The sequence below is a fragment of the Eumetopias jubatus genome, unplaced genomic scaffold (assembly GCF_037043125.1).
Source record: "Eumetopias jubatus isolate StellerSeaLion01/CBP00866 unplaced genomic scaffold, mEumJub1_p1.0 scaffold_9, whole genome shotgun sequence".
Taxonomy (NCBI): Eukaryota; Metazoa; Chordata; class Mammalia; order Carnivora; family Otariidae; genus Eumetopias; species Eumetopias jubatus.
Window position 1 is genome coordinate 52,927,018 of NW_028274815.1, and position 20,903 is coordinate 52,947,920.

At 40.9% G+C, this 20,903-nt stretch overlaps 1 protein-coding gene and 1 long non-coding RNA gene across 5 annotated transcripts in view; one reads left to right on the forward strand and one right to left on the reverse strand.

Annotated features, from left to right (window-relative positions):
- The window catches only part of LOC114218927 (uncharacterized), a 19,983-nt gene extending 18,683 nt beyond the window's left edge, over nt 1-1,300 (forward strand). For both annotated transcript variants that reach the window (XR_003611272.2, XR_003611273.2), the window contains exon 5: nt 514-1,300. This is a non-coding gene — a long non-coding RNA (uncharacterized LOC114218927). The remainder of the gene's footprint in view (nt 1-513) is intronic.
- The window catches only part of MXD1 (MAX dimerization protein 1), a 25,072-nt gene extending 8,724 nt beyond the window's left edge, over nt 1-16,348 (reverse strand). For 2 of the 3 annotated variants that reach the window (XR_015768942.1, XM_028116290.2), the window contains exons 1-3: nt 15,467-15,575; nt 15,195-15,294; nt 10,480-10,509 (exon numbers count right to left, since the gene is read on the reverse strand). Coding sequence is in view for 2 of the 3 variants with exons in the window: in XM_028116290.2 (XP_027972091.1) it covers nt 10,480-10,509; nt 15,195-15,294; nt 15,467-15,560 (224 nt within the window). In the remaining variant the exon portion in view is untranslated. Of the gene's footprint in view, nt 1-10,479; nt 10,510-15,194; nt 15,295-15,466; nt 15,576-16,037 lie in introns of those variants that run through there. The other variant, XM_088026494.1, reaches the window with a different exon arrangement.
- Nucleotides 16,349-20,903: the final 4,555 nt, after the last annotated feature.

Here is a 20,903-nt window from a genome sequence, read left to right on the forward strand (position 1 = left end):
GACAAGGAATGGAAGCCCCTGGCCAGGATCTGACAGGAGTGCGCTCTTACACAGCAGCTGTTGTTCCTTCAATTCTAGTTTCTTCTGTGACCGATAATTACTGGGAACAATTTGTATAGCACTATAATATTCCTTTGAAAATCAATAGGAAACTCGGGGTGCCCGAGTGGCTCAGTCATTAAGCATCTGCCTTTGGCTCAGGTCATGATCCCAGGGTCCTGGGATGAGCCCCACATCTGCTCCACGGGAAGCCTGCTTCTCCCTCTCCCACTCCCCCTGCTTGTGTTCCCTCTCTCGCTGTCAAATAAATAAAATCTTTAAAAAAAGAAAAAATAAAATCAATAGGAAACTCAAAAGTGTCTCACTAGGTAGATAGAGGCTATCTGGTAAAATCCAATTCTTCCTTAAAGAAAACACTTATCTTCTGTCATTAAATTTAATGGAAAATGTAACCTATTTTCTATGGCAATACAGATCTTGCTTATGCTAAAGATACTATTTTTACATTTAAAGAAAACCAAGGACAGCGAAGGAGACCATCAACAAATCTAAAAGGCAACCTACTGAATGCAAGAGGATATTTGCAAACGCCGTATACAACAAAGGGCTAGTACCCAAACTATATAAAGAACTGATACAACAACACAGAAAAAATATAATCCATTTAAAAATGGGCAGAAGACATGGACATTTCTCCGGGGAAAACCTACAGATGGCCAACAGACACGTGAAAAGATGCTCAACATCACTCATCATCAGGGAAATGCAAATCAAAACGACAATGAGATATCACCTCACACCTGTCAGAATGGCTAAAATAAAAAACACAAGTGGGGGCAAGGATGTGGAGAAAAAGAAGCACTCTTACACTGTTGGTGGGAATACAAACTGGTGTAGCCATTGTGGAAAACAGTATGAAGGTTCCTCAAAAAGTTAAAAATAGAACTACCCTACGATCCAGTAATCGCACTACTAGAGCAAAACAACTAAACACTAATTCAAAAGGATACATGCATCTCTGTGTTTATAAGCAGCATTATCTACAACAGCCAAAGTATGGAAGCGGCTCAAGTGTCCATGGATAGATGAATGGATAAAGAAGATGTGGTATAAATATATACACAACATAGTATTATTCAGCCATAAGAATGAAATCTTGCCATTTGCATGCAACGACATGGATGGAACTAGAAAGTATAACGCTAAGTGAAATAAGTCAGAGAAAGACAAATACTGTATGATTTCATTCACATGTGGAATTTAAACCAAACAAATGAGCAAAGGGGAAAAAAAAAAAAAAGAGGCAAACCAAGAACCAGTCTCTTAACTACAGAGAACAAACCTATGGTTACCAGAGGGGAGGTGGGTAGGGAGAGGGGGGAAATAGGCGACGGGGATTAAGGAGGGCACTTGGGACGAACACTGGGCAATGTGTGGAAGTGCTGAATCAGTATATTATACACTTGAAACTAATATTACACTATGTTAATTGTACTGGAATTTAAAAAATTCAAAAAATTAGCAAGGATCTTATAAAGCTAATGCATGCATAAGAAAAGACTCCTTCTTGGCCACACATCATGTAGAGTCTTGGGTAGAAGGGAGCCCAAGGTTGAAGAGCACCCAATCCTCCCTGCTCCAGCTGCCCTGCAACAGCCCAAGGAAAACAGGGGAGCAAATACTGACCTTGGAAGTCCATGCACATCTCTGGATGTGCTATCTATATCCAAAGCACTGAAAATCTCTCTCATACAACAGCAAGAAGAAAGGAGAGCATATTTAGGAATAAACTGAAAACAGCTTAGGAAGGATCTCTAGGAAGGAAACTATAAAACTTTGCTGGGAGACAAGAAAATCTGAGTAAATGGAAAAAAGTAGCACCTTCCTAGATATGAAATCTAAAAGCAAAGATGCCAATGTTACCCAAGTTTGTCTACAAATTTAACATAATTCCAGAGGGAAAAAAACACCAAGTGTTCTTCTTAATGCTGGGAAATTAGTCTAAATTCCATCTAGAAGAATACATGTATAAGGGATTGCCGGATTTTTGAGAATGAGGAGGAATGTGCTATACCAGATATTAAATTGTATTATAAAGCTTTAATAATTAAAAAACAGTATACCCTAATGCAGGAATGGATAGACAAATCAAGGGAACAGAATAAAAAATTCCCAGAAATAGACTGAAGAATAGGTATGAATTTAACATATAACAGAGGTAACACTACAAATCCTTAGGAAAAGCATGGATTATAGAGGAGTGGGAAGACTGACATCAAAATAAATTCCAAATATATTAAAGATTCAAATATATGTTTTGATACCACACTGTTCTGTTAGTTTTCCTTAAGTCTTGTCAGCCATGAATTACGGGAAACTAAATATCCAAGCGAACGGAAGTCATTAATGAAGAGGCTCTAGGCTGCTTGAGGCACTACTTCCTACAGAGCTATGGCACTGACAGAAGGCACCTGGGCTAGCCAGCGCGCTCTTAAGACAGTTCTGAATGCTGCTCTTATTTCTGCCTCCGAACTTAAGCTCCCTCGAGTCTATCCATGTCTCTCTCCCTCTCAGGCCAGCAGATTTGTCAATTGGAGAATAAACTGGGAAAAGAGTTAAGACCATAGGTAGACTGTGCCATCTGCAGCTAGTGTCCCTGAATTTGCTAGGTTACCTCCAAAAGTTCTTCCTGACTTGCACGTGGCCAACGAGTGGGAATGGTATCCAACCAGGCGCATGTGCATGTCTGTTAGGAGGGAGGCACTGTTGTCAGATTACTTTTTTTAACTGAAGGTGTAAGTGAACGCTCCCACAGTAGAGTGTAGGACAGGACCCAAAGAAGAGTTAGAAGGTCAGAGCAGAGCATACAGGATGGCGGCCAGTGAAGGGGGTAAATAAGGAATTAAGTTCACAGGTGGAAATCTAGAAACATACACTTGGCTCTTTCATTCATTTACTCCACCTGCATTTCTGAGAGATTACTCTGCACTGCTACTTTCATAGGTGCTAGGATACATTGTTGAGTTAGATCAAGTCCCTGCCTTGGAGCTTCTTAAAATTTAGTCGGAGATCAAACATAAACAAATTATTGCAGAATTACTGATCTGAGCTACCTTCAGACTATGGCAAATAGCAACCCTCACTAAAAGTTCTAGAACAGGCTCCCCTTTCCCCTCTACCAAACCTATTCTTTCTTCTCCCTCACCCATATCTTGTTTGACTTAAAACGTTGTCAAGCTTCCATAGACCATCAGAACCTGTTTTTTCCCTTTCCAAATAAATCACATTCATTTCTTCGTTCATTCACACACAGCACACTTCCTATATATCCAACTGTTCTTTCATTACCAAGTAATGGGAAAGACCAAGACTTTTATTTTGTGTTAACCCACGGGAGCCTAGAAATAATAATACATCTGCAGATGCTGACCTGAGAGTAGAATCTGGTATCCTAGGCAATCCATGTCCCTTCTCTTTGAGAAAAGCCCTACCTAACAAACATGATACATGGGACCGGAGTACTACTTTTCATTAAAACTGGGCTTCAGATTCTTCACCAAAGAAGAAAAAAACCAAACAATAAACAATAGCCTATTTAACTCTAAAGTTTCATCATCGTATTTCCTAGCTTTGTGTGGGCACAGATTTAGCCAATTAAATAGCTTCAGAAATTCTATAGGATAATTGGAGGTTTAATAAAAATTTCAGATATGTTTTGTATGAGCTGTATAGTGAGAAAAACAGGTTTAGAGTATAGAAAAACAGTATATTAGAAAAACAGTATAGAGTAAGAAGAAACAAATCATTTCATGGGGTCAAAATTTACTCCCTAAAAGTGATTACAGGTCACAAGAGATACTTTCTCCAGATTAGGGGTTGACTGACAGAGCATTACCGTGTTAAACAAAAGGTCCAGGTGAAGACTACAAGTCATACTTTGAGGAAAAATATACTCTCCTTTCCCTAAAATGATCCCTTTGTAAATAATTGCCAGATGCATCATTACTACCAACTTAACTGGAACCTTGGAAGGTTTTGAAGGTTTTTGATAATTGTGATAGGAATCTTTACAAAAAAAAAATAGAGGTAGTTCTATATGCCAGCTGTATGGGAACAGGTCACTCAGTGAACAAGGCATAAATAGCAATTCACGGTGGCTACATTCCGAAGTTATAAGATCACTTCTCTACTAAAGTATGAAATACATAGTATTTTCATTAATATTTCCTTTCTAGAGCCCAATTTTAAAAATGTACACAATACATCTTATGGTTGGTACTTGCTAGCTTTCTCGCCCTTTGACTATTAATGTCTATGACAAAAAGTCAGGCAGTGCCCCCACTGCTCCAGCAGGGACGGGAAATGAGTTGAACAAGCAGCATATGTCTTTTCTCCAAGTTTTTCCAAGGGCAGATGCCATCTATCCAAGAGGTATAGTCCAAGAACCATAGATTCTAGTGGTACAAATCTGGGTGTTCTTCCACACCATTAATGTAGGCCAGATTTGCACACTGATAACTACATCCCTTCTTTGTAATAACGAGGCCATGCCCTTAGCCCCATGTGGCAACAAAGCAATGCGGATTTGTTACAACACCCTGGAGTGAAATCTGAATGTGGTCAAGAAAGTTCAGAAACAGTAAGAGTGGTGCAATGCCTACCACAACTTGGGCCCAGTGCAAAAGTTATGCCCCTACCCTCTTCCAATAGAAGGAGCTTGGCCATTTGAAAAGCCAATATAATGATAGGGACCTGCAATAAATTAGCATATCCTGCCAGAAGAGACCTGACTGCAGTGGTTTCTCATACCAGACCAGATGCCACTGAAATACTGTTAAACCAAATGAAAATAATAGCTTAGATCAGGCTGCTGAGTCCTCCCCACAGAGCACACACAAAAATCTTTTGTCATGGGGTCAGAAGACTCTAGCAGAGGTAATCTCTCTAGACCAGCTGCCTAATTCCAGCAAGGCCTGCATATGTACCATTCCAGAAAAACGAATGTCTATTATTAAAGAAGATGCCAGAGCCTTCTTTTGAAAAAAAGTCCATTCTAGCACCTGACTCCTGACCCACTGGCTGCAGCTTATATGCATTCAGTCAGTCTCCATTTGCTGAAGTGCTACTGAAAGGCATTCAGACCAGAGGAATCCCCAGCTAAGAGAAGGAAAACAGTAGAATTATCATCAACAAAGCCATGTAACAACAAGATTCAAAAATTTCCTCTCTTCCAACAAAAATTAGTAATTACAATGGGAATATAACAGTGATTTAAAAATTTTTAAATGCAGGAATACCTTTTAAAAGAAATATGCAAGATGCATGGGGAAATACTATAAAACTTTAGAGACAGAAAACTGATCTGAATAAATGAAGTCACATACCAAATCTTGGATGGAAAGAGCTAATACGTGAACGTGAACTTTTAAAGGTTAATTTATATTGAAATTATTAAATTTTGATTTTGAAAATCCCAAAAGGATTTGGAGGTTGGGGAAATGGATTGACTATACAATTCACAGGGAAAAATAAACTGGTGAAAATAGCTAACAACATGGTAAAAAAAAAAAAAAAAGGAGAAGGGAGGAGTAGGGATTTGCTTTACCAGATCTTGAAGTGCATGATAAAACCTCAATGACCGAAACAATATTCACTAGCACAGGAAAAGCAGAGCAGATGCGCAGTGGAAGAGAAGAACCAGTCTAGAAACAGACTTAGCCATGAACAAGAATTTAATATACAATAGAAGCAGCAAGTTCAAACAGTGAGAGAAAATGGATTCTGTTAAAGGAAATGATAAACTGGACAATAACATGATACTCAAAGGGGTGATCTCTTTCATATATATCCTTCATATTATATAGTCTTCTCAAAATAAGGAAAAAAGCAAACGCCTAAAATTGGCAGAGGTTATTAATAGGCAATACAAAGAAAATTATTTGACTGTGCTAGTAATGTAAGAAATGCAAATTAAAACAAGTTGTCGGCTTTTGTTTTTTATGTATCAAGTTCATAAAGGTCTTAGATTATACTAACACCTTGTGAAGGTATAAGGCCTGTTACCTGCCAGGTGGGCAATCCAGCAGTTAACATCGAAAACCACAACAATGTGTATATCATTATTTCCACAGCTATAAATTTACCCTAAGGATATAATTATGGTGTTGGACAGATTTATCTACAAGGTAGTTTAAGGAAGTATTGTTTGTATTAGCCAAATACTGGGAAGAACCTAAAACAGGGGATTTGGTTATATGAGTTACGGCACATCCATATGAGGTAATACAGTGTATTCACTAAAAGTAATGTTAGAAAAGTAGACTTAAGGACATGGGAAAATATTCATAATGTAGCTTGAAAAGAAGATAGAAATTATTATTATTTTTAAAGATTTTATTTGACAGAGAGAGACAGCGAGGGAGAGAACACAAGCAGGGGAAGCGGGAGAGGGAGAAGCAGGCTCCCTGCCGAGCAGGGAGCCCAATGTGGGACTAAATCCCAGGGTCCTGGGATCAGGACCTGAGCCGAAGGCAGATGCTAAACCGACTGAGCCACCTAGGCACCCCGAAGATAGAAATTATTTACTATATGATCCCATGTTGACTTAAAAAAAGTATGCACAAAAGTCTAGATGGATACAGAACCTAGCAGGAATGTTAGCAGCTGTTACTGCTGCAAGATCTATTACGGGTGATTTATATATTTTTTGTGCTTTTGGAACTTCCCAATTTTATAAACTAAACTATACTTTTAAGTTATTTTCCAAAAACAACTGTGGAGATACACTTCAAAGTTCCACTGCTGTCCTCTGGCAGCTAGAATTACGGATGATTTAAATTGGTTTTAGAAAGACTTTCTATATTTCTCAAGATTTTCTGTAAAATTAGTTGGTTTGTTTTAAAGATTTTATTTATTTGACAGAGAGCAAAAATGAGAGAGATCACAGAGGGAGAGGGAGAAGCAGACTTGCCCCTGAGAGGAGAGCCTGAGGCAGGACTTGATCCCAGAACCTGGGATCATGACCTGAGCCGAAAGCAGACGCTTAGCTGACTGAGCCACCCAGGCATCCCTGTAAAATTAGTTTTAAAAAGAAAAACAGCACAGGGTGCCTGGGTGGCTCAGTTGGTTAAGCGACTGCCTTCGGCTCAGGTCATGATCCTGGAGTCCCTGGATCGAGTCCCACATCGGGCTCCCTGCTCGACGGGGAGTCTGCTTCTCCCTCTGACCCTCTTCCCTCTCGTGCTCTCTCTCTCTCATTCTCTCTCTCAAATAAATAAATAAAATTTAAAAAAAAAAAAAAGAAAAAAACAGCACACTCACTTAAAGTGTTTCCTTAGGAAGCTAGACCCACAACGACCAGTTACAGTTCAGAGAAGCAAAGACCGAGTGACAGATGCTCCTATCTATGCTGATGAACTGAACCCTTCACCCCAGGGGCTTGGGCTTCATCAGGCTCTGTATTCCCAGCACCTAGGACACAGCATCTTCAGTGCTCCATGAATGCCTAATCTAGAGAATGGAAAATACAAGCCTTCTAGAATGGTGGAGGTGGGGTATTTTCCTACCAACACCAAGAATATTAAAGTGGTAGTGTTGAGTATATTGTCCTCTTTGTGGAGTCCTAACGAACACCAATTACTCAGAATCTCTAAAGTGCCACAGAAAAGATTTGTTTAAAAATCTAACCCAAGTATAATCAACTCTGCAATCTCAAAGAGGAAAACAAATTCCCATCGTTAGAAGTTCTTTTCCTAAGTTTTGTTTTTTTGTTTTTTTGAGAGCCGTGTCAATCTTTTTATGTGATGTTTTAAGGTAAAAAATGGCTAAAGTGTATATGCACTTAGCAAAGCGGGATTGTTTTATAGGCATCAACTACTAAAACCAGGGAGACTACAAGAACAGCTGTTCAACTGACTTCAAAACCCGAAGATTCTTAAGCATCTACACTCATAAGGGGAGAAGAGCTGGGCAACTTTAAGTTCCTCCCCTAGACTGCAGCAACCAATTTTGGTTAAATTAAGAAATTTGAGTTTTTACTTCCTTCTTTTCTGTTCACATGCTCTGGACTAGAGAAAGAATTATCAAGACCTTAAAAGACCGAATTCCAAAAAAGAAAGGACAATAAGGAAACTAGATAACTCTTCAGCGAGCAAAAGTTGACTGGTCACATGGAAACAGTCTGAATTAAAAGCAGCTTGCCCAGTGGGGACTCCAAATCCAGTTTTCTAGATTCTTTGCCTCCATAGCCTCTCATGTATACCTCAATCTGAGCCATAGTGTATTCATTCAGACTGTCTCTGCATCTTTCCCATTAGACAAACATTTCTCTAGGATGGGGACCATGCTGATTTAATACCCCCAGTGCAAACTCTTTTAATACCTAGTACTGAGTACAAGTTCTTGAGACACTGTAGGGAAAAAATAAATACCCCTGAACTGCTAAAAGGTAAAACTGACATTGTGTGGCATTCTTGCAGAGGTAAGAGGCATAAAGTTGTAGTAAGTGCAAGAGCCCTTACCTGGGGGGCCTGGGTGGCTCAGTCGGTTAAGCGACTGCCTTCGGCTCAGGTCAAGATCCTGGAGTCCTGGGATCGAGTCCCACATCGGGCTCCCTGCTCAGCAAGGAGGCTGCTTCTCCCTCTAACCCTACCCCCTCTCATGTACTCTCTCTCTCTCATTCTCACTCTCTCAAATAAATCTTTAAAAAAAAAGCCCTTACCTGAAGGTGTAAAATTTTAATAACAAAAATGAGTGTCTAATGGATAATAAAAAAATAAATGCCTACGTAAGGTGGGGGAGAAAAACTAGAAAACTTTTCAGCAGAAAGAGTCCCAGTTTACCCAGTTCACCCCAAAGGCAGAAAGTTGAGAATCTAAAGATGAGAAAGAGAGGCCACATCTGATTACCCTTCCACCTTAAAAGATACTTTCGAGTTCCCAATTCATGATCTGTAAATCCCTAAAGCAAAAAGGAAGCTTTGACTTCAAACACAGTCACAATCAGAGAAATTAAAAGGGAAGAAGAGGGATGGGGAGAAGCACGTGTGCAGTGAGGCACATGCATGCACACACAGAATTCCTCAGCGGAGTCATGCTAAATGTTCACCCTGTTCCAACATTCTCCTTCCTATTAAATCAGTCTGCCCTTTCACGGACGAAAAGTGTCATTCAGATCCTCACTTTCAGAGTCAGGCTCCCTCTTCAAAGAAGGTTTGCATGAAATAACCATATGTATTTACAGAACCATCATTACACATCATCTTGTTCATGCAGAGCACTGAGAAAGCCACTCAATCTGAATGGGTAGCCTGTATTTCAAATTGATGGGAGCTCAGAGACCAGAATGAAGCTTGTTCAATGGTTCTCAGCCCTGGCAGCACATGAGAATCACCTGGGGAGCTTTTAAAAAAAATACTAGAGCAGAGTCTCAACCCAAACCAATTAAATCAGAATTGCTAGGGGTGAGGTCTGGGCATTGGTTTCTTTTTTTTATTTTAAAGCTCCACAAGGAATTACTATTTCCACCCCCCACCCACCATGGTAAAAGTGGTTGTTTTTTAAAAAGTCTTTATTAGAGATAAAAGATTTGCTTTCAAATACTCCATGCAGAGGGGTAGTTTTGATTAAACAAGATTAACAAAATGATGATTGTTGAAGCTGGGTAATGGACACATAGGACTCGATTACATTATTCGTTCTCATATATTTGAAGATTTGTATGTTATTTTATAAAATTGGCAGAAATAAAATCTGTTCCTTCTCCTCAAATGTATACATGTGTGTAATTTAATACAAAAATTTAAAAAAAAACATTAAAATAAAAGCTTTGCAAGTGACTCTAACGTACAACCAGAGTCAAGAACCACTAGGCTACATTGTTGAAGAAGGGACAAACTGGATTTAGAAAATAAAGATTTTAACAAACAGCAAGAGGCAATCCAGGTGAGAGAGATCAACTCAGGAAGCCAGATGGATCCCAGGGAGGGTGGCAGGCCTCCTCTAGTGAATCACCATCTCCAATTTGTGCTATGCATATATTTGCCTGATTTTTGAGAATCTTTATTCACAAGTAAACTGTAAATACACACACATATGTATGTGTATTTATATATATCTGGGTGTGTACATGATTTAAGACAGAACTACCAATTATATTCAGTAGCATGTAATTTTTTTAAAAAACACTGTTTGTGGAAACACTGCTCATGACCTAAACTGCTTTGGCCTGTGAAACAGTCACCCAGGAAGGCCCTCCTTAGGAGGAGTGGGTTGCAGGAGTGAGGGTTGGGAGTGTGGTCTCCGGAACCTGCAAGCCCTTCATCTACCTAAGTGATTTAGGGGCAGCGCTGCTTAGTGGGCCTGAGGAAACTCTTACATCAGATGTCACTTGTGGGAAGAGCCCACGAAAAGCATCCAAGTCTCTAAGATCAGGGACTATATCAAAATGACCCCCATCCCACCCCCAAAATCCCCAACTCACCTATTCTTCTCCATTTCATTGTGAGTTGATCTGAAAGAGGGAACAATAAGAAAAGAGTAAGATTCTTCTTGTCTTAAAGAACTACTTCAGCACCAATACAATTATTTTAAATTCTTTCTCTCCAAAGTTGGTAGGAGAGGGAACAGGGAAGAAAAACAGTGGGCTCTGCTAAAGAAATCAGTTCCTTTGAGGAGTTAGGTAAATGTAAATATGTAAAATAGAGTCCAAGGAGAAGTGACAAACTTAAGAGGCATGCAATCCCTAGTGCAAATGTAATCCATTTTAAGAAAGGAAATAAAAGGGGTCTATTTATACAATGAGAAAAACAGCTGCGCCATGTGATGTGAATTCGGGTTATAGAACACCAAAGGTTTCTTCAGGCTGAGGGGAGAAGAGTGGAGGTGGCACCTCCTCCTAGGCCTGCAGTTTTTTCTAGGTGTAGTAGATACGCCAAAATTTTATGCTAAGTTGCTTAACAATAGGATACAATTTTAAGTGGATAAAAATAATCCCTTTTCCCTCAATCTTTCTACTCCCTGACGTAATTATTTGATCATGTACAACCTCCTGCAAAACGCTACTGGTGAACAGCTCCCATATGATTTCAGGAAGGGGCTTCTAAAACTTAGCTCAACATAAAGACGATACAGACTGGTGAAAGCCACAGTGAGGGTGAAATGTGAAGTCTAGCTTTGCCACCAACTGGTACTGTAGAAGAAATAAAATTTTTTACCATCTTGTCCTTGGTTAACCCCTCTGTAAAATGGGAGTAAAAATTATTGTCAAATATCTACTGAACACACATAGATCAATGAGGTAGCAACTGTAAAAGTGATTAGAGAGTCTGGGACAAAAGCTGTGGTGGATGTGAAATCCTATTATTAAAGTGTTTATAGCTGACCTTGAATATAAGGTCTGGTCTAAGAATTTATGGATAGGTTTCCACAGAAGTCACAGGAAGTCAGTCAATATGGCCACTACAGTGTCCTCCTCACACAACTAATTATAAACTTGAGGAACATCCCAGCATTATAAAGGAGCTCAATCTTGACCTTTCTTAATGGAAATTCCCTGGAATCTAACCAGTTCAGGAGAGAACACCCTGGCTGAGGCCAGAACCTTCCTGGGCCTACAGAGGAATTCTCACAGTAATCATGGAGAAACAGGACCTCTGTGAATGCTCCGCCACTCATTTATATCAGGGGGCAACCACCACCAATTTCATTCACACCAGAGAAGGGTGGTGGAGGGTTTGTAGTCTTGGAATGAGAAATTTCCAATCCAGCAATAAAACTTCTCTTCCACAAGGCTCTTGGGACACCGATTTTTATTAATGAGGAAAACCAAGAAAATGACAGTATTTTAAGTTTTAGAATATTTGTTTTCTAGGTAAAGGATCTCAAAATTGGTTACCTTAAAAGCTTTACATTGATTCACTTGGTTTTCCCTCAACTTTCTTCAGTTACATTTTTCTGAAGGTTTACTTCCTGCAATGGCCGGCAGGATATCACAGTTAACAAGAGTCAGGCCTGCACTACAAACCTTTGGCTTTAAAGCACGTGGCATTTTAGTTTTAACAGGAAATAACAAGTTCAAAGTCTGACAGATTTTTTTAAATGGATGAAAGTATATGATAGCAGCTGGTCAGGATTTCCCCCATTTAACTGTAGGCAAGGACCATTCCAGGAAGGTGGTGGAAGAGAGAAGTGTGGATATTTGAAAAGAATACAATCTGATTACAGAAAATAGCACACAGGGCACTCTTACCAAAAATTTCTGGATTCTTTGAAGATACATATAAGAAAAATTCTGAATCCCCAAGATAAACTTTTTAACAAATTCTGTAGGACAACTCCTTCCAGACTTTGAACAATTTCGGTAACTACAGATCTTATTTGATTACTTAAGAGTATTAACACATTGGGATTTTTACAAGGGGACTTACATCTAATGGCTAAAGCATTACTGAAGTGCATTTGGGTGACTGAAACTGAGTTTGTCTTTAATGAAAATAAGCCTTTCAAAAACGATCAGAGATTGCTTGCCAACTCTGTTAATGGGTAAACATTTATATTTTTAATTATTATAAGAATACATAGATATTTTGCATCAAAATTATTTTCCATGTGGTTACCGAAAAGATTTGATAACTCTGGAATCACTGGTAAAGGTCAAATGTCACCATTGAAAAATATATTCTAACAAGGGGCACCTGGGTGGCTCAGTCAGTTAAGCGTCTGACTCAATCTCAGTTCAGGTCTTGATCTCAGGGTCATGAGTTCAAGCCCCACATTGAGCTCCACGCTGGAGGTGGAGCCTACTTACAAAAAGATAACTAAGCCAAACTACAGTGTATGAGAATGGGAAAAGTTCTTGGGTTCAAAAAGATTCTCCATGTCAGCTCAGCTATATAGCCACTGTTGCATAAAAGAGCTAGGTGGCAGGTCCTGAATTTCCTCTTGCACGAGTGCCAAAGCCTGCTTTACAATTTTACAAAATATACCTTTAAAAAACTCTGGATTTCAGTTCTAAATAATTAGTAACTGATTTCAAAAACCAGTAGGAAAGAAAAAAAAAAGATTCCACCTCCCCTGTATTCCAGTAGTTTTCTCTGGATGATTCTGAAACAATCAATATTCACAATTTCATTTGTTTTTGTTTTTTAAACATGCAACTAGAGAAACTGAAGATCTGCATTTTTAGTTCCCAAGAAGTTGGATATGTGGCTAAATCTTTTTTTTTTTTATTATCCAAGGAAAAGTAGCCCCCTGACCCTACAAGCAAAGAGCACAGCATTTCAACCTGAATTAACAAGAATAAACTATTATCTGATGGTTATGTAAACCAGCAGTGATCTCTCCATCGCCCTTAACTCAGTTCAAGATCCTGACCATACATGGCCTTGGAGAGAAGTCTAATTCAAATCAAGGGGTCAAACTGCATTCTCTGGGGTGATGTCTCACTGCTCAGGTAAAGGTCATTCCAAACAGGGCATGAAGGAAGTGATCACATTTAAACAAAAACAACCTGCTCTTGCTTCATGTTTGCTTCGTGCCATCTCCAGGTTTAATCATGGTCTCTCAGAGATCCTTGCACCACTGAGGATATTACACTAATTCATTAGTCAAGAATATGAGAAACTAGCCTCCGGTATGAAACCATGGAAAACAAACCAAGCCCATTAAGAGAAGAAAGCTTTTCTAAAACTCAGAAGTTACAGCTATTTTTTCCATAATAACACTGGATATTAAAGAGAAAGAATCTGTTTCTTGACTTGAAGTTCTCAACTATCATTATTTTTCTTTCCTAATCCCCTTTGGGGACCAGCCTACTTCTCTTTCAACATCCCTTTCTCTTCTCTCTCCACCACTGAACCTCCTCTCCTCCAACTTTTCTGTGAAACTTAGGGAAAAATAAAGTGCTGAGGATTAAGCCTTGACTAGATAGGTGGGCAATTCCTCCCAAATCATGAATGGACAAGAGCACAAGCAACAAATGGACTACCTTTTTCAGGAAAAATAAACCAAAAGCCTTCAAAGTTCTTCCAAACAAAATCTTAAAAATACTATAACAAAATGCAACACAGCTAAATCATTTTACACCACTGCATAATACAAGTATTTACATTCTTCTTGTAGGCCCTTAATACCCACACACAGATCTATTAGCTACCAGGTAGCTTTCACAGGTAATGTGAAAGATGGGAGGGAAAGGAAAAACCGCAGGGTAGTTAATTACTAGGTTCATCCCTCACGTGCCTTCTTATTCAAGAGCTCAGCACATGTGCTGCTCACATCCTGTGGTTCTACCAACACTAAGTACAATGGGATGAATCAAGGATAGAAGCAGCAGCAAGAACAAGCAGAGAGGAATAAGGATTCTAAGTCAGTGATGAAAATGTGAATGACTTTACTGGAATGAAAGGTGTAAGTAAATAGACCTAACAGATTTCCTACCTAACTTATATTTTAAGGGCAAAGAAGGGAAAAAGGGAGCAGTAGCATTAACAGAGTACTCATAGGTACCAGGAACTATAGTCAGGGTTTTAATGTGATTTCACTGACCATTAACCACATACTTCCCAGTGAAATTCACAGATTTTAAGAACTATAAGGCTAACAAAAAGGACTGTTGCATATTAATATTTTAATATTAATCCTCTATCACCAAAAAGGCAGGTTTTAACCTCTATCATTCCTCTTTGCCATTATAAACAGATGTAACAGATTATGAGACAAACTACTACATTTCATTTACATGTCAAATATGAAATCCTACCACCTATGCTAAATCAGATACTTTAACATGTTTATAAAATTTTCACTATGAAAAGTAAAAGAAATGGATAATGTCCAGCATTTTCAATTATAAAAAAACCTGCCCTGAATCTGCAACTTCTGAGGGCAACATATTGTCATTGTTGCTAATTTCACTGGAAGTTTCCAGAGATTTTTGTTCCAAAAGGGAGGAAAAGCAAAATTAAGTTAAAAAGTTCATAAAGAAATATAAAACATTTCCATTTCTCTTTTCTGTCCCCTCAACCCAAACAGAAGGGCTGGCTTCCTCAATGGCTTAAGACCATGTGTGCCTTACTGAATCATGATTGCTACTTAATGTATTTACTGGGTTATAAGCACAACAGACAACTTCCATTCTGCAGTTCGTATCATCTGCAGTATAATCTAAAAGAAAAAGAGAAATATTTACCAAATTACCTGCTACTGCTGTTATTCTTCTTGGATTTGTTCCTCCGTTTTAAGGCATCTCTGTCCTTGTTATTGTATGGTAACATGGAGGCATAACCATGTTCAGCTTCTAGAAAACCGAAGGATCCAGTTAATGAATGAGCCTAGAACATTCAATACTCTCTCCCCTCCACAGTACTTCCTTTTTAAATTTTATTTTTCATTAAAAGAATATTGTGTGAAGAAACAAACTATGCAAGGTGGAATTCTTAGAATAATTGTTTTTTTAATTGTGTGAATACCCTCAGTTCGGAGCAGGTGTAAGGAGCATTCCAGCTGCTCATTGTTGAGAAAGACACAGCAAGTCGCTAAGCTCATGGAGCTTGGGTTCCCCATTGGCAACGTCCAGCAGGTTGGCGTGCTTTAAGTGGGACCAGCCTCGGGCTGAGGTGCGGGGCAAACACCCGGAACCCAGAAGGCGGGGAAGGGGGGGGTGCAGGGGAATCGCTGCTCCTCCAGCTGGGAGACGGGGCGCCAGGCCCACTTGGGGCCCGGTCCGGACGAGCCCCGGTGAGGTAAACCAAGGGCCTGGCTGAGGGGACCCCGGGCATCCCATTTGCTTTGCGGCGGGGGGCGGCGCTCCGGACTCCGGGGGGCAGCGGCCCCTTTTCCACCCTCATTCATTGCCTTTGGGGCAGTGGCGGCCTCCCTTCGGACCGCGCGTGGGGAGAGCTGGAGGGGTTGGGAGCGCTCGCGGTCGCGCTCTCTGCGCCTCCAACCACCCCCAGAGCGGCTGGACACCCCTACCCCGCGGCCGGGCCCCTCAGAGCCCCCGGCCCCGGCTCGGGACGGACCCCTCCCGTCCCCGTGCACCTCTCTCCCGCCGCTCCAGGTAGTCAGCCGCCTCCAGCAGCATCTGGATGTTCATCCGAACCGCCGCCGCCATTCTGCACCGGGGGCCGGAGCCGCGGGACCAACCCCCACTGCCCACGGGCTCGCCGCCGCCGCCGGACACCCGCGCCCTGCTGTGGACCCCGCAGAGCAGGGTTGAGAGAGCCTCTCTGGCTACCACGCTCGCCGGAGGGGGGGGGGTCCGGTGAGCTGGGCACCGCCGACACTGTGACAGAACCCGAAGAAGAGCAGCAGCCGCCACCGCCGCGGAGTGTTTATCTCCGACTCACCATCCCCCCGCCCCCAGGCCCTTCTCTTGACAGGCCCGCTTCGGCTGCGTTCCTCATTGGGCACCCAGAAGAATGCCCCGCCCCTAGCCTTGTCCGATTGGGGAAAAGCATTACGGCCCCGCCCCCTAGAGTCCACTCCTCTCTCTGGTTGGTCATGCTTGACAAGGCCCGGGCTCCACCCCCTCTTTCCAATTGGTGACAGGATTCGCAACTCCGCCTCGTGCTCCTTCCCTGTTTTCCATTGGTTCTATACCGACAACCCCCTTTTGCTTTGTTAGTATTGGCCCAGAGCTACAGAAAGCGAGCCACTTTACCTATCTCCCATTGGTGGAGCCGGCTGAAACCTCCCAGTTACGATGACGTCACCTTTCTCCGGGCCCAGCGAGCCCTGAGTGGCTGGTGATCAGCGGCGCCGCTACTCCTCCCCTGATCTGGCATTGGCTGGGAGGGCTGACCTGGGCGCCGGCGCTGATTCACCGGCCGCCGTGGAGCTCGGTTCCCTCCCGCCCATCCCGGCCCTGCCTCGGACCTGTTGCCTGGACTTGTCCCCGGGGAAAAGTTCCGAGGGCCTGCCGGGTATCCCTCGAATGGAAGGCTGGCACCGCGCGTCGCCTGGGCGCTCTGTCCCGCTCGGGTTCCGGGCCGGAGCCCTTGGTCTGGCGGCCACGGTCCCAGAGGTTCCAGGCTTCCCGGGACCCGGGCGGCGGTGGGCCCCGCCGCGAATCCCCCTGAAGGGAGAGCGGCGCCGGCAACCTGATGGGCCCTTGGGCTCCCGCGGGCGCCACGTGGCTGTGGGGCTTGAAGGAAAAAGCTTGGCTCGCGTGGAATGCTCGCCGCCCAGCGTTTTTTCTCTCCTCAGAAAGCGGTGAAATCGGGCGGCTCTTTACAGCCCTGCTCGTCTTTTATGGCACTCTCCACCCCTACCCCAAGTGCAGGCATAATCACTCCCTCACACGAGGGGGTGCTTCAAAAGCTCAAAAACTTTACTGCACCTACAGAATGATTGGCGCTGAATCCCGAGATTCTTTGACCCAAATCTCTTCCAGTCTTTCCTTCCCTTTTAATTCTAGATGAAAACATTTAAAAAAAAAAACAAAAAAACTTACTCTGTTCAAGTCTATAAATGGTGTTTGTGTGTGGGGTGGTACCAACAGAAATATATAGAACTAAAAATTTAAGGATTATTCCCTAAGCCTATCAAGATTTTTGAGATGAAAGCTAGCTATCCTGAGACCCAAGTTACATTGTTAATATACTGACATCTGGAGATGTCCTAAAAAGGAGGAATAAATGTCTCAGTAAGCTTGAACGTATTTCATAAAGCTTTTAAAAAAATTTACTGTTGGCAATATATGAAAATAGCTTACTATGTGTCACCTGCATTATCACTAATCCTCAGTATAACCCAATTACATAGGTTAATTATCTGCATTTTGAACACGAGGAAACTGAGACCCAGAGAAGCTAAGTGACTTTCCTTGGATGATGGAGACTGAACCTAGATCTGTTCCGCCTAGAGCCCATGCTACCAATGCCTTAAACAAGAGTTAAGAAATAGATTTCCAGACTGAGTCACAAACACTGACAAACACTGGGGGGAAAGGAAGAAAAACATTGTAAATGTAATCATGATGGAAATTTTTTTAAAGGTGTCCTTTTTAGTGGTTGACAAATCCATTAAAATTAAAGTCAACAGAATTAACAGGTAGAATAAATGTAGTAAACCATGCCTGACGTATAGGAAACATTTTCTGGTTTTAATGGTTAATTGAATCTAAAAGCTTATTCTTATGAAAGCTAATACACTGAAGATACAGGTTTTCAAGAAAGCACAAAGTTAGAAATGAGAATGGGGATATAACATTTTCTTATAAAGTTTTTTTTTTTAAGATTTTATTTATTTATTCATGAGAGACAGAGGCAGAGGGAGAAGCAGGCTCCCCGCGGAGCAGGGAGCCCGATGCGGGACTCGATCCCAGAACCCTAGGATCATGACCTGAGCTGAAGGCAGATGCTTAACCGACTGAGCCACCCAGGCGTCCCGGGATATAACATTTTTAACAAGTTTTTTTTTTTTTTGAGATTTCATTTATTTGAGAGAGAGAGAGAGAATACATAAGCGGTGGGGAGGGGCAGAGGGAGAGGGAGAAGCACACACCCCGCAGAGCAAGGAGCGTGGGACTTGATCCCAGGACCCTGAGATCATGACCTGAGCCAAATGCAGACGCTTAACCGACTGAACCACCCAGGTGCCCCATTTAATGAGTATTTTTTAATTGCAAGTTATTTGTAAAACAAATTTGAAAGTCATAATGAAATGAATACAATTCTACTAAAGTACTAAAACTGACAATAGTAACAACACTTCATTATCTTAAATTTGGACTTTACTTTTATATTTTCTGTGATTTTAACATGAACATTCAGCATATGTCTTTCTTTCTCTTATCCTCAACTTTTTTTAGTCCAGTCTTATTTCAATACCATGATCCTTCCCCTTGAATCAATGTGATTGAAAACCACTACATAAAAAGGAAAAAAAGGCTGTCAGAAATAGCAAATTAATAATTTAAATACCAACAGGTTTATCTTTTTTTTTTTTTTTTAATTTGACAGAGAGAGACACAGCGAGAGGGAACACAGCAGGGGAAGTGGGAGGGAGAAGCAGGCTTCCCGCTGAGCAGGGAGCCTGACCCGGGGCTCGATCCCAGGACCCTGGGATCATGACTGGAGCCGAGGGCAGACGCTTAACGACTGAGCCACCCAGGCGCCCCTTTTTAAAAAATTTTAAAGGTTCTATTCTTAAGTAATTTCTACACCCAACATGGGGCTTGAACTTGGAAGCTCAGATCAAGAGTTGACTGCTTTTCCAACTGAGCCAGCCAGGTGCCCACCAACAGGTTTATCTTAAACCATGGACAAAAATACTAAGTTATACAACAATCACAGAATTAGATGAAAGAATGGACCCTTTCTATTCCCTGGTGGTGGTGGTGGAAGAAATTATCAATTAGCCAGTAACACCAACTAGGAATTAGTATCATGAATTTTAAAGGGTATTTGGTGCCATCTACTGGAGATCAAGCAGTACAAAACAAAGATTTTGTTTTGTTTTTCTAGAAATTATTTTACACAAATGTACACAATGTCTAGTTAAGATAATCTAGAAGTACAGGTTTTGAAGAAAGAAGTAAAAATCCTAAAACAAAGAATAAGTGGTGACCCCCAGCACCTAGTGCCTCAAAGGCATTATAAAAACATTGACTACTAGGCACAAACACAAAAGTGAAAAAATGGGAATTTGAGAATGTTTGAACCTAAACTTTGTGACCAGAATTTTAAATAAAAAGTTATGCATGAATATGGGCTGTTCAAAAATAGTTCACATTTTCAAGCAGGCATCAAGATAAATAGAACTGGGAAGGAGAAAGAAAATGCTGAAAATGCGGACGCATAAACACAGAAGATATACTTGTTAATCTTTACTGTATCTTTTAGAAGGCTAAGACCTAGCCTCCTTTGAGGGCCAGGAAGGCATGAGATAGTATATAAATGCCAATGCCAAATGGCAGGTTCATTAAATGCTATGGGAATTGTGATACAGAGATACCTCTTCAGTGAATCCCTCAGAGTGGCAGGAAGACTACTGTTGTATTATAATCCTTAAAAGTCTAAAAAGTTCCGAACTGTGGGAATTAAAAAAACTCTATTTGTAACTGAGCTTGACACCTAACCACTATGACATTAAAATGAATTTTGTTTTATATGTTTCTGAGGAATTGATTTTATTCTTTGAAGTATAAAAATCAGGACTGAAATCTGCTACTTCCTTAATATTAATCCCCTTCTTTGTGGCTACTTTGGATACTCTGATATCATGGTATTACTGGATGATCTAATATCATGATAGAAGCTTTAAAAACCTTTAAAAATGCTGCTTTCCAAAAATTAGTTACTCCACGAATTATTTGTGATTTTAAAAACAGCAATAGCTAAACAAACAGTGGTAGTACATTCCACAAAACACTATGGTAGCAGTTAAAAAAAGTAGAGGTATATATATTGGCATGGAAAGATCTCTAATGCAGTGTTGAGTAAATAAGCTGTAAAATGTTCCTAGAGCATATAATTTATGTGTTAAAAAAAAAAAGCCCCAACTATGTACTTTCCTCCTTTACAACTTTGTTACATACATAGGTACACAGGCATAAATCTGGAAGGATATACTGCAAAGGACTCACAGCGAAGGAGCAATAGGACTGTGGGTACTGTTCAAAAGGGGTTTAGCTCTGTCATGTTTTAAAATTTTTACAGGAAAAAATGTGTCCATTTATCACTTTGGTAACTAAAGGTTAACATAAAGATCAAAGGAAGTGGTTAAGTGAAAAAAAGGTTACTGAACTGTTTTCATGGATTGAGCAGGTATTTTGGGGTGCTTTACTCTGTGCCAGGAACTTTGTGGTGCTGGGGCTACAGCAACAAACAAGACAGAAGCCCCAGTTCTCAGAGCTGGATGTCTAGTGTAAGAACCAGACTGTAATAAATGAATACAGTATGT